This window comes from Centropristis striata, chromosome 8, assembly GCF_030273125.1.
Source record: "Centropristis striata isolate RG_2023a ecotype Rhode Island chromosome 8, C.striata_1.0, whole genome shotgun sequence".
In the NCBI taxonomy this organism is placed as follows: domain Eukaryota; kingdom Metazoa; phylum Chordata; class Actinopteri; order Perciformes; family Serranidae; genus Centropristis; species Centropristis striata.
Window position 1 is genome coordinate 5,619,517 of NC_081524.1, and position 12,126 is coordinate 5,631,642.

General features: G+C 36.7%; 1 protein-coding gene across 1 annotated transcript in view; it reads right to left on the bottom strand.

Annotated features, from left to right (window-relative positions):
• The window catches only part of si:ch211-1i11.3 (mitogen-activated protein kinase kinase kinase 5), a 47,217-nt gene that overhangs the window by 2,500 nt on the left and 32,591 nt on the right, over positions 1 to 12,126 (bottom strand). The window contains exons 19-27 of the mRNA XM_059338546.1: positions 11,068 to 11,269; positions 9,107 to 9,275; positions 7,731 to 7,896; positions 5,554 to 5,739; positions 5,364 to 5,469; positions 3,557 to 3,803; positions 2,265 to 2,377; positions 476 to 573; positions 288 to 364 (exon numbers count right to left, since the gene is read on the bottom strand). Coding sequence (XP_059194529.1) covers positions 288 to 364; positions 476 to 573; positions 2,265 to 2,377; positions 3,557 to 3,803; positions 5,364 to 5,469; positions 5,554 to 5,739; positions 7,731 to 7,896; positions 9,107 to 9,275; positions 11,068 to 11,269 — 1,364 coding nt within the window. The remainder of the gene's footprint in view (positions 1 to 287; positions 365 to 475; positions 574 to 2,264; positions 2,378 to 3,556; positions 3,804 to 5,363; positions 5,470 to 5,553; positions 5,740 to 7,730; positions 7,897 to 9,106; positions 9,276 to 11,067; positions 11,270 to 12,126) is intronic.

Here is a 12,126-nt window from a genome sequence, read left to right on the forward strand (position 1 = left end):
TGCTATCTCACGATTAGCATGCTAAGCGGAGATTTAAGCCCTTTCTTCCGCATCAGTTTGATCCATTGAAAACATTAAAAACAAAACATTATTAACCGACATCCCACTTTCACACACAACCTCATTTGGCCATAACTGAAAAATCTACTTAATCTCCCACTATACCAATACACACTTCCTACGGGCACTGCACTAGTTTTTTCAACACCATCTCTGAGGGCAAACCCCTCTTACTGTTTCTGCATGGACGGGTTGTGTGAGAGTGATGCATCATGAAGGTAGCTCACCTTAATCCGCAGTACATCAAGTCGTCCCTGGAGGCCATGTAGAAGAGACAGTCCAAGGTGAACTCATGAGAGAGCAGCTAGAAAACAGGATCACACAGGTCTGGATTAACAGTGGGTTGGTGAGTATTACCAGGCAGCCTCAGGAGTAAAAGAAGATGAAAAAAAGGCAGAGATTAAGTTGAGTTTACCTTATTGATAGTGTCTTGATCTACAGGGACAGACTTGAGCCAGCGAACCAAAGCCTTTGATTCTGGTTTAAAGCTGTTCTGGTGAGCCAAATCTCCATCTGTAAAGTACAGATATTATATTACGTCTGGTGCAAATTACAGACAAACTGTATCTCATGGTGTTAATGTTACACACACACACAACAAAAAGGTGTATCGTGTTTCCGCAGGCAGACTGTATAATCATTATCCAAAACTGAAAAGTCAAGTTTGAGCACATTAGCTGATGATCCGACCGTCTACGCCTCCGACAGGAACCAGTCAGGCAGAAATCCAGAGCCTGAAGCTGAAGGTGTGGTGTGGACTGACTGGTACAAGTGTCAGGAAACAGTAATGAGAATCCTTCAGTGTATTGATCGAAAGAGGGCTTGGTCTCTTGATGCAATACGGGTCATGCTGCAACATGTGCAGTTAATCATCAGAGTAAAGACTGAGCTTTTACCAGTTCTTTAATAGTAACTCACTCCTCACTAGATTAGCATACAACATGACATAGGAAATGAATACGCTCTGTTTTAACCCTCTGGAGTCTCCAAAGGCGGCAAAACATGGCTTGTTCATCACATCCAGACGTAAAAACAAAGCAGACCAAAAAAAGACACAAAAAGACAGAAATTGTCTAAAAAAAAAGACACAAAATGACCAAAAAAAGACACAAAATAACTGAAAAAGACACAACAGACACAAAATTACAAAAAAGAGACAAAAAGACACAAAATGACCAAAAAAGACAAAATGAGAAGACAAAATAACAACAAAAAAAAAACACAGACGACACAAAATTACAGAAAAAGACACAAAAAGACACTAATGACCAATAAAGACACAAAACGACAAAAAAGAACTAAAAAAAAGAAACAACAGACACAAAATGACTAAAAAAAGACACAAAATGACCAAAAAGACACAAAATAACTGAAAAAGACACAACAGACACAAAATGACTTACAAAGACACAAACAAGACACAAAAAAACACAAATGACCAAAAAACACACAAACACAAAATGACTTACAAAGACACGAAAAGACATGAAAAGGATTCAAAAATGGACAAAATAGCCCAAGACTTCATAGAGTTAATTTGAGATATCTATGTACAACCATGATTCCTAAAACGTTGTCTAAAACATAAATAATACAGAATGCGATAAGTTGCTAATCCTTTTTGACATATATTCAATTAAAAAGCGTAGGCCTACAAAGACTGCATCTTTCAGCTTCAAACTGATTTTTTTATTGTAAATTTAAACATCTTTGGAATTGGTGTTGCAGAAAATGGCATCATGCAGCACCACAACCATTAATTCAGAGTGGCATTTTTAACACATTTGGTATTTAACAAATATTTCACTTCCTGCAATTTGGATATTGCATTAGTTTATATAACATTTTGATGAATGGTGCAGCCCTTACTTATTATAAATGTCAGAATCTGCTAAATGTTCTTGTCTTAAATGATTAAAAACTGAATATGTTTGGGTATTTGCAATCACAATCTTGATTTGATTTGATTTTATCTTTGGCTAAAGTTAAGAATGTGTTTTTGCACAGAAAGACGAGTTGAGACATGTGATGTGTTGTATGAAGTTAAACTTGCAATTTTGCCCTTTAACAATTTATCAAAAACTGAAGTACCCGAAGTGTCTTGAGAAGCTGTCTCTTGCCTGATTCAGCATAAATGATGCCTGCATGGACATTCTTACACAAAAGATTAAACACAAAAGAGTACTACTGTAAACACACATTACCTTCACTAACTGCTGCTTTCTTCAGAGCGTCTATCTGTTCCTGCTTCCTCCGGACAGATTTCCTCAGCAGCTCCTGATATTCTCTCTCCTTCTCATTCAGCTGACTCAGCAGTCTGAAACACAAGCATCCATCATTAATCGGCAGAAAGCAGCAAAAAATCGAATCAGTCACTGTGTGCTGCCTAATAGATATGCCAGTGTTCGAGGTGTTTGACATTTGGATTATAAATTTAATGTTTTTGTTGCAGTTAATATAGCCCTGAAACCTAAAAACTTCACAAACATGACAATAATACAAAGAATAATAACACATGCAGAATAAGGCATTAATAACTACTTAATAATGGCTAACTAGAAAATTTCCTCTGGGGAAATTCTGAAAGGGCCACGGGGGCTACTGCCAGTGTGTGTACACTATGATGAGATTATTCAGAGATTTCAAACAATTAATACTAGTCATGTTATAATACTATATAATATACAAGGAGCACAGCTACAACAAGCATTCCTTTTCAAGTATTTATTTATAGAGCAACCTATGCCCTTTAACTATAACTCTGACAGCTTTACCAGAGGATTGTGAGTGAGAAGACAAATTTTCTTACATTTCTATATATAAATTATTTCTGTAGAGTGGAATTTGCGGCCTGGAGCTCAGTTTTCAAATTTATTTTTTGACAGTTTTTCCTCTCCCTCTACACTCTGGCGATGATGTCACACACTGTGACACGAACATTCCGTGCAATACACACCCATTATAATCTCAGAATTTCTCCAAAAATGATCATGGTCGTTGAACAGGGATTGATAAAAAACTATATGACCTATTGAAACGTGGATTAATACACCGATACACAAGACTTGTGTCTACTGTTTAAAGTTTAAATGGAGTCTCTAGGTGAAATTATGCCAGAGAAGTGGATGTTTAAAAATCTCCAATTATTGTTATTTTTCGCCTTATGTCGCGAAAAATTCGTATTCCGTAGAGAAAAGTAATAGCACACCGATCCCGATCAAACCGCACGTTTTGATATATAATTTGTCCTGCAACTCTTCAAGTTGTAGGACTAGCAGCGGGACGAAATTGGGTCCGGAAGAGGAATAAGAAAAAATCCACAGTACAACAATAGTGCTCGGTGCAATTGCCCCGTGGCCCTAATTAAGAGCCAATATGTTACTTATTTGCATGCTGGTAAGCAATTGAATATGTGTTCCCTAATATAAAGTGTTACCCAAAGTTCTTTTCTCTCAAGCCTTAAAAAATAAATGCATCATGAAAAACTAAATGCTACCTGCTGGTCTCCAGTCGCAGGTCCCTGAACGTCTCACTGAGGGGGGAGCTGCTGTTGAGGAGGAGTTCTGTGGGGGAGTTGGGGCTCGCTGGAGGCGGGACCTCGTTTTCGGACGCCGTGTGCTGCGTGTCTGGCTGCATGAAGGGCCGCTCCGGGCCGAGGACCACGGGAGTGTCTGGGTCGGCTGACTGCTCGTCAGGAGTGCTGTCCTCCGTCTCAAAGGACGACTGCAGCTGCAGCTTCAGCTCTGAGAGACACAAGAAACATAGACACAGAATACATGAACAAACTCAGATTTCCGAACTTATACAGAATAATAATAATCAAAGCAACTCTAGCTCAAGAGCTCTAGCGCCACCAACAGGTCAAAGTTGAATGTTTATTAACTTTTGACCCGTTCATCCATTTTTCACTAAGGATGTATCACTGGAACCCTTGGGCCAATCCCAGCTCAATGCATCCTCAATGGAGTTTTTAGGCCATATTGGATTTTCCGCCATCTTTGATTTGATCAATAACCTTCCATTAGTGTTATACTTTATTACATTATTGGTAAAAAGCGTATTACATTATTGGGAAATGCACTTTATTACATTATCGGAAAGTTATTGCATTATCAGGTTTTATTACATTTTCAATGGACTCAAGTGCAGATTTTTATTACATATCAGGGTTATTACATTATCAGGAAGTTATTACATTATCAGGTTCTACAGGGCTGATTAAAGTGCAGCATATGTTGGCTGGCACCTGTTTACATCTAGGGCAAGTCAGATCTGCTCCCTGGTAAATTCTTGCTAGTTTGTCCCTTGTGAAATGAAGTCTGTGTAACACTTTAAACTGTGTCAACTCGTGTCTAACACATATAGAAGAAGAGTGTATTAGTTCTACTGCCCATCTCAGTCAACCTCCGATATGTCCAACTCTAACTCTTCCTCCCATTTCCTTTTTAAGTAATCAAGGGACGGGGAAGCCACCTTCTGGATATTCACATAAAGCATAGAAACCATCCCTTTAAGAGTCGGGTTCCTGTCAAATAGCCCATCCATCCACCCACTCTGTGGTAATTAAAGGGATGAGGAGAGAACTTATACAGGATAATCTTAGGCTACGTTTACACGATGACGGTCTGAACAGAAGACGCAAAAGTGGCGTCACGTCTTCACTTTTTATTCCTCGTTTAGACGAGCATTTTCGGGAAATCTGCTGCATACGGTGACGCAAAAGTGTGTGAAATTCGATTGTATGCAGCCAGGCGGCATCACTTAAAGCGATAAGAGCATCTTTGGGCATGCGGAAGTTTTCCCGCCACACATTTTCATCAGCTTCTCCTTCCACAAAGTTCTCCACCATCACTAGATCTCCCAGGTCTCGTTCACAGCCGTCTGACTCGCCTCCGACCAATTGCTGCATCCAGAATGTGATGGAGGTAATTCCAGATCCTTCTCTGTTCACTAATACTATCTGTACATATCCTGGACATTTGGTGGAAAGACTCCTGTAAGTTTATTAGAGCTGCCAGAGCAGCTTGAAGGTCCCACCATGGAAATAATCCCACGTTTGTTTATTTCCTGTACTGGAGCATGGATGTGACGTAAACACATATGTGACGTGAGCAGATCAGATCAGAGTTTTGCGTCTTGGCGTGTAGACGACACGCTACGGAGGAGAGGATTTAACTTTTCCACTTTGGAAGGTGGTTTCAGATTTTTGCGTCTTTAAGCCCCCAAAATGCCGTCACCGTCTAAACGAAAGGCACTTCCGAAAAAATATTTTGTCCTCGTGTAAACGGGGCCTGAAGCTGTACCTGGTAGCAGCACGGTGATGGCGTCCTGCACGGCCTGTCTCAGCAGGTTGTCCAGAGCAAACATCCAGTGAGGTTTCACCTGCTGCTGCCTCAACACCTTCTTCACCTGCACACAGAGAAGGTAGTTTAAACATGATGGAAACAGCTGACAGCCCGGTGGAAGCACCAGGGAAATCTTTGAGTAACTCACTGCATCTTGGAAGCTGAACAGCACCGCCTGCAGGCTGTTCAGTGACACTGCGGAGGCGAGCAGCCTGGCTCGGAGCTCCAGCAGGCTGCTGGTCAGCTGCTTCCTGTCCGGGGAGCGGATGTTGTCCTTCAGACAGCTGATGAGCTCTGTGATGTGTTCTGCAGTCAGCAAGGATCCTTCACCATGCTTTAAAAGAGAAAAAACAAAGAGTGGACAATAAGGAACAGCAGAAGGCAAATTAAAATTGCATTTAAACCTCTGAAGTCCAGGAGATTTTGGTTCAAATTTGTCAACTTCCTATGCATTTATTTCTGTCTCTGTTCAGCATCTTTCAGTCTGTCCTTACATCACATGCATGGCTCCTTTTTCTCCACACAAACTTTGCTATCAGTCAGATTTTTTATTTTATTTTAATTAACAAAGTATAAAGCTGCCAGGAACCCAAAATACAAACAAAAGACACAGGTGTCTATGGAAATGTACCTTTTTTTTAAAAACATTAATGCACACAAAAACAGCAGAAATAGTAATAAATAATAAAACTACAAAACAGTGTATTTGCATGTTAATTAAAATTAGTAATAGTTTTCATTGTAGAAAGAAAATTCACATTTTAAAAATGGTCTAGAAACATAAATGGCACACTGTGAAAGCTCCTATGATTGAACTTTAACTGGTTTTCTCAGCTAGTCTACATATCATATATAAATAAAGTTATTACTGTAAATAAAATGTGTATTTTCAATAAATAGATGGACTCCAGAGGGTTAACATGTTTTGTTTGCAGGGGCGAACACTGGTAGAGTGGATAGCACAGAGGCTTAGTCCTCGTAAGCAGGCAGCCGGAGTTTGAATCAGCCTCAAAGCCATCACTTTCCCTTTCACTCTATATTCTCACTGTCAAATAAAGTCGAAAAGTAGCCTAAAAAATCACTTAAAATTTCAATAAATTAATACTTTAGCAGGCAGTTTTTTGTGTAAAGGCAGCACAAAAAACACAGTTGTAATTCTGGGAATACTTTAGGAATTATGTATCTCAAAACAAAAAAAACAACAAAAATAGCTGATAAGTGTTTAATTTAAGCTGATATCTAGATATTTTTCACGGTTTTCTTGATAATGATTTTGGTTATTATCAAGAAAACCATGGAAAATGTCTAGATATCAGCTCTTAAATTAAACTCTTATCAGCTATTTTTGTTGTTATCATAATATTTTAAACAAATGTACCTTTAGTTGCACGAGGCATTAAAATGAACAAGAAATTGAAGAAAACAAGGGTCTAATATTTTTTTCCATGACTGTACAATAATACTGTCTACAATGTTACAGTGCATTTTCACTTTGTGTAACATGGATGAATGGACAAGTCTGATCTGTGCTGGAGGTTTTCTTTGACAGCTTTTGATTGGCTTTCAAAGTAGTGACGTAACTAATCTGGCGTGACCGGTACACATTTGAATCTTGGATTTTATTAAAGTGCTTCAGTAGACATAATCATAAGAAAAGTTTTTTGTGGAAGGTTTTAGATTTCAGTCTTTGACCGGTGTGTTTGAATTGAATTTGAATAGAATTCTTTATTGTCATTGCACAGAATACAAGGAAATTGGTTGGCAGTCCTCTTGATGCTTATAGATTAAAAAACAAACAAAAAAAATAGAGTTCTAATGTGTTTTAGTCTTTTTGGTCATTTAATGTCTTTTTTTGGTCATTTTGTGTTTTTTTTTTGTCATTTTGTGTCTTTTTTGGTCATTTGTTTCTTTTTTGGGCCATTTTGTTTCTTTTTTGGTCAATTTGTGGTAATTTTTTGTCATTTTGTGGTCAATTTGAGTCCTTTTTTGCTTAATTTTATGTAATTTTTTGGTAATTTTGTGTCTTTTCTGACAAATCCCAAAGTATCAAGTTGTTACTTTCCAAGGAGTCTCTGGCTTGAAGCTGACTGTTACACACTCAGGAGGTCAGAATGGACCTTTAACCTTATAGCAAAGGACTTAGATTAAAAGTAACAATAAAATATAATAACATATATAAATGCACAGACAGAGAGATGTTTTAGTTGTTGTCTGCTTCATCATTTGTTCAGTGTCCGTATTGCGGTGGGGTAAAAACTGTTTCTGAATCTGTTTGTGTGTGATTTGATGGACTTTTTCTCCTTTTTCTCCTTTTTCTCCACCCACCTGAGGAACAGAGTCCTGTATATTAAAGACGACCAGGCTGATGTAGTCGGTGAGGACTCGGTGGAGCGTGGCTCTCCTCTCACTGTCCTTTCTCAGCATAAACAGACCGATGTTCTCTCCTGTTGTGGCTGGACTGCTCATGTCTGATGGAGAGTCCTCTGGTATTCTGGGCAGTAGGGGGCAATACAAGAGAAAAGAGATCAATTCATTTATGTTATATTCAGGGTCCGTACACTTTAGCAGTGGTCAAACTCAAGCATTTTTCAAGGAGTTTCAAGGTAAATTTTCAAGCTTTTCCAGTATCTTACACCTGTTGTAAATTGCATGTTTTAGATGAGTACTTACATACTAAAAGGGGGAGATTTCACTTAATCATACCAACAGAGATGGTATTACACTTTTAGGAGTACTAAACTATTACTAAAAAAAGACACAAAATGACAGAAAAAAAACTAAATTACTTAAAAAAGACACAAAATGATAACAAAAAAAAGACACAGAATTATTTAAAAAAAGACACAAAATGACCAAAAAAGACACAAAATGACAGAAAAAAACTGAATTACTTAAAAAAGAAACAAAATGACCAAAAAAGACCCAAAATTATTTTAAAAAATACACAAAATGATTTTAAAAAGACACAAAATTACCTAAAAAAAGACAAAATGACCTAAAAAAGACACAAAATGACCTAAAAAAAGACAAAATGAACTAAAAAAAGACACAAAATGACCAAAAAAGAAGAGTACTTATATACTAAAAGGGGGAGATTTCACTCAACCATACCAACAGCGATGGTATAACACTTTTTATGTGTGTTTTATGTGTGTTTTTGTAATTTTGTGGGTTTTTTTCTTTTAAAAAAAAATGTATGTGTTTTCGGTGTGTTTTTGTGGGTTTTTATGGGGTTTTTTTTGTAAAAAAAAAAAAAAAAAAAAAAGTGTTTTTATGTATGTTTTTGTAATTTTGTCTGCGTGTTTTTATGTGTATATTTGTGTTGAAAATGTTGATCCAGTAAGTCAAAATGAAAAAAGTAATAATCAGGTCATATAGTTGAGGTTGTGCTGAAAACACTACGAACATGGCATGGTGATCACTTTTTAAGTCGTTTATACAGCCAGAAAAAAAAAGTCGTCAAAAACCGAGAAAAAACCCCAAACTCGCTCAAAATGGTTAAAAACAAAAAAATATAAAAACAATATTCATGTAGGCAATGCATGGTTAACTGTAGATTGTGGCATTTGATCTCCTTTCAGACCTACACAGGATATCGCCTCATAAGACTCTGAGTGAAACCTCAGTGTGGTTTGCCACTGATGTAAGATTCTGCACAATGATCAGATCTTTATCTTGTATTGAGCAACAATCTGACTCACGACAGGAAGCTGCTGGTGTTGGGTGGGCTCTCCGCCTCTTCGTCTGCTGTACGAGAGGACTGGATGGCCCGCAGGTCCAGAGAGCAGGACAGGTCGATGGAGTCGGAGTAAGAGTCCGTGTCCTCCACCAGGATGGAGATGGGCACAGACAGGCTGCGCTGGTAGTCGGCTGCAAAAACATAAAAATAATATAAATTATACGTTTATTTGAAAGGGAAATTATTATCGAGATCATGGGTCTCAAACTCGCGGCCCTCGTGACGATATTTTGTGGCCCCCACCTTGATATGAAAGTTTAATGTGAGTTTTATTTGAATGGCACTTTACCGTGTTGTGTGTGGAAGGTCCCTTTAATTACTTGTTTTTTGTTGTGATTTTGTGTCTTTTTTTTGGGTAATTTTGTATTTAAAAAATAATAATTTTGTGTCTTTTTTGGGTCATTTTGTGTCTTTTTTTGGTAATTTTGTGGGGTTTTTTGGTAATTTTTTCTTTTTTTTTGGTAATTTTGTCTTTTTTCAGTCATTTTGTGTCTTTTTTGGGTCATTTTGTGGGGGTTTTTTGGTAATTTTGTGGGGTTTTTTGGTAATTTTGTCTTTTTTTTGTAATTTTGTATTTTTTCAGTCATTTTGTGTCTTTTTTGTGTCATTTTGTGTCTTCTTTTTGTAATTTTGTGGGGGGGGGGGTTGGTAATTTTGTGGGTTTTTTTGGTAATTTTGTGGGTTTTTTTGGTAATTTTGTCTTTTTTCAGTCATTTTGTGTCTTTTTTGGGTCATTTTGTGGGTTTTTTTTGGTAATTTTGTGGGTTTTTTTGGTAATTATGTCTTTTTTTTTGTAATTTTGTCTTTTTTCAGTCATTTTGTGTCTTTTTTGGGTCATTTTGTGTCTTTTTTTGGTTATTTTGTATCTTTTTTGTCATTTTGTGTCTTTTTTTGATCATTTTGAAACTGCCTCCAGCGGCCCCCAGGTAATTTGAGTTTGAGACCCCTGATCTAGATAGTGAAGAAGTAAAAAAGTGACATTAAATTATATCAAGACTAAAATATAACATTTCTTTATAATATTAAGTCTAAAATACACACATCTTTAAATGGACTTGTTAAATACACTTATAAAAAAATCTATCTGAAAATGTTTTTTCACCCAGAGAGATTGTGGTTGGATATGAGTCAGTGTTGAAAATCTCTAAGTGTCTTAACACGTGCAAGAATGACAGTTTAAAGAAAGGTGATGGCAGAAAGAAAGAATTAGAAAATGTGGTAATGATGCAAAAGGAGGAAGATAACCAAATTATAGAATATTTTGTAATGGAAACTGACAACATACAGTCATGGAAGAAATGATTAGGCCGCCATTTTTCTTCAATTTCTTGTTCATTTTTAATGCCTGGTACAACAATAAAAATAGCTCTAAAGGGTTTAATTTCAGAGCTGATACCAAGACATTTTCCTTGGTTTTCTTAATAAAAACCAAAATCATTATCATCACTATTAATAGAAAACCATGGAAAACGGCGAGATATCATCTCTTAAATTAAACACTTATGAGCTATTTTTGATTTTATCATTATATTTGTCCAAACAAATGTACCTTTAGTTGTACCAGGCATTGAAATGAATAAATTAATATTATTTTTTATTTCTCCATTTTTGCTATACGCTGGAACAAATTGTTGTTTAATTGGTCAGAATTTTTGGATGACAGTGGATGACTTCTATTTCAGTTGCACAATTTTACTGGAGTATATAAAAAGGTTAATTTATAAAAAAAAGTTATTCTATATCTGATCCAAGATGAAAGATTGGGGAAAGATGTCAAGTGTAATCTAAAGATGCATTATTTATGTATACCAGATGTATGCAAAATATTTGTTAAAATATATGATGAGATATAATAATTTTTCCCATGACTGTATATGAGAAAGAAGCGCAGTATGTGAAGTTTGAAGTGTTGTGAAGACTCACCAGCAGAAAGTGAGTCTTTAGATTCTGCTTCCTGTGCAGCGCGGGCCTTCTTCCTGGGGGACGACCGGAGGAACGGGTCCTTCAGCAGCTCTGTTGCCGTGGCTCGGTCGTCGGGGTCCGGGACAAAACAGTTCATGATGAAGACCTTCGCCTCTGCAGACATGCACTCTGGGACCTTGGGGTGGATCTTAAACATGCCCACCTTGATGGGATTGTTAAAAAAAAGAAACGGCTTACACTACCAGTCAAAAGTTTTAGAACACCCCAATTTTTCCAGTTCTTTATTGAAATTCAAGCAGTTCAAGTCAAATGAACAGCTTGAAAGGGTACAAAGGTAAGTGGTGAACTGCCAGAGGTAAATAAAAAAAGGTAAGCTTAACCAAAACTGAAAGATAATGTACATTTCAGAATTATACAAGTACGGTAGGCCTTTTTCAGGGAACAAGAAATGGTTTAACAACTTAACTCTATGGAGTCTTGGGCTATTTTGTCCATTTTTGAATTCTTTTCATGTCTTTGTAAGTCATTTTGTGGGGTTTTTTGGTCATTTTGTGTCTTTTTTTGGTCATTTTCTGTCTTTTTTTAGTCATTTTGTGTCTTTTTTTGTCATTTTGTGTCTTTTTTTGTCATTTTGTGTCTTTTTTTAGTCATTTTGTGTCTTTTTTTGTCATTTTGTGTCTTTTTTTGGTCATTTTGTGTCTTTTTTTAGTCCTTTAGTCCAACTTAAAATGTGATTTTTGAATCTTTTTTTTACTTTCAAAACACTATCATGCTCAATGAAAAATTTTAAATGTTGCAAATGTGCATTCATTTCAGAGTACACTGAGACATTAAACTGCATCATTTTCAATTAAATTCTGGAAAAGTTGGTGTGTTCTAAAACTTTTGACCGGTAGTGTATATTTCAAACGGCTTCACTTTAACCCTTTAACTGCCTGCTCAACCATACGGTAGAGCACATTTTGAGTAACCATATCTCAATGAAAGGAGAGCTTAAATAAAAATCCACCTGATTGAGCATCTCCACCACTGGGCTGAGGTATGTTTTTCTAAAAAAAT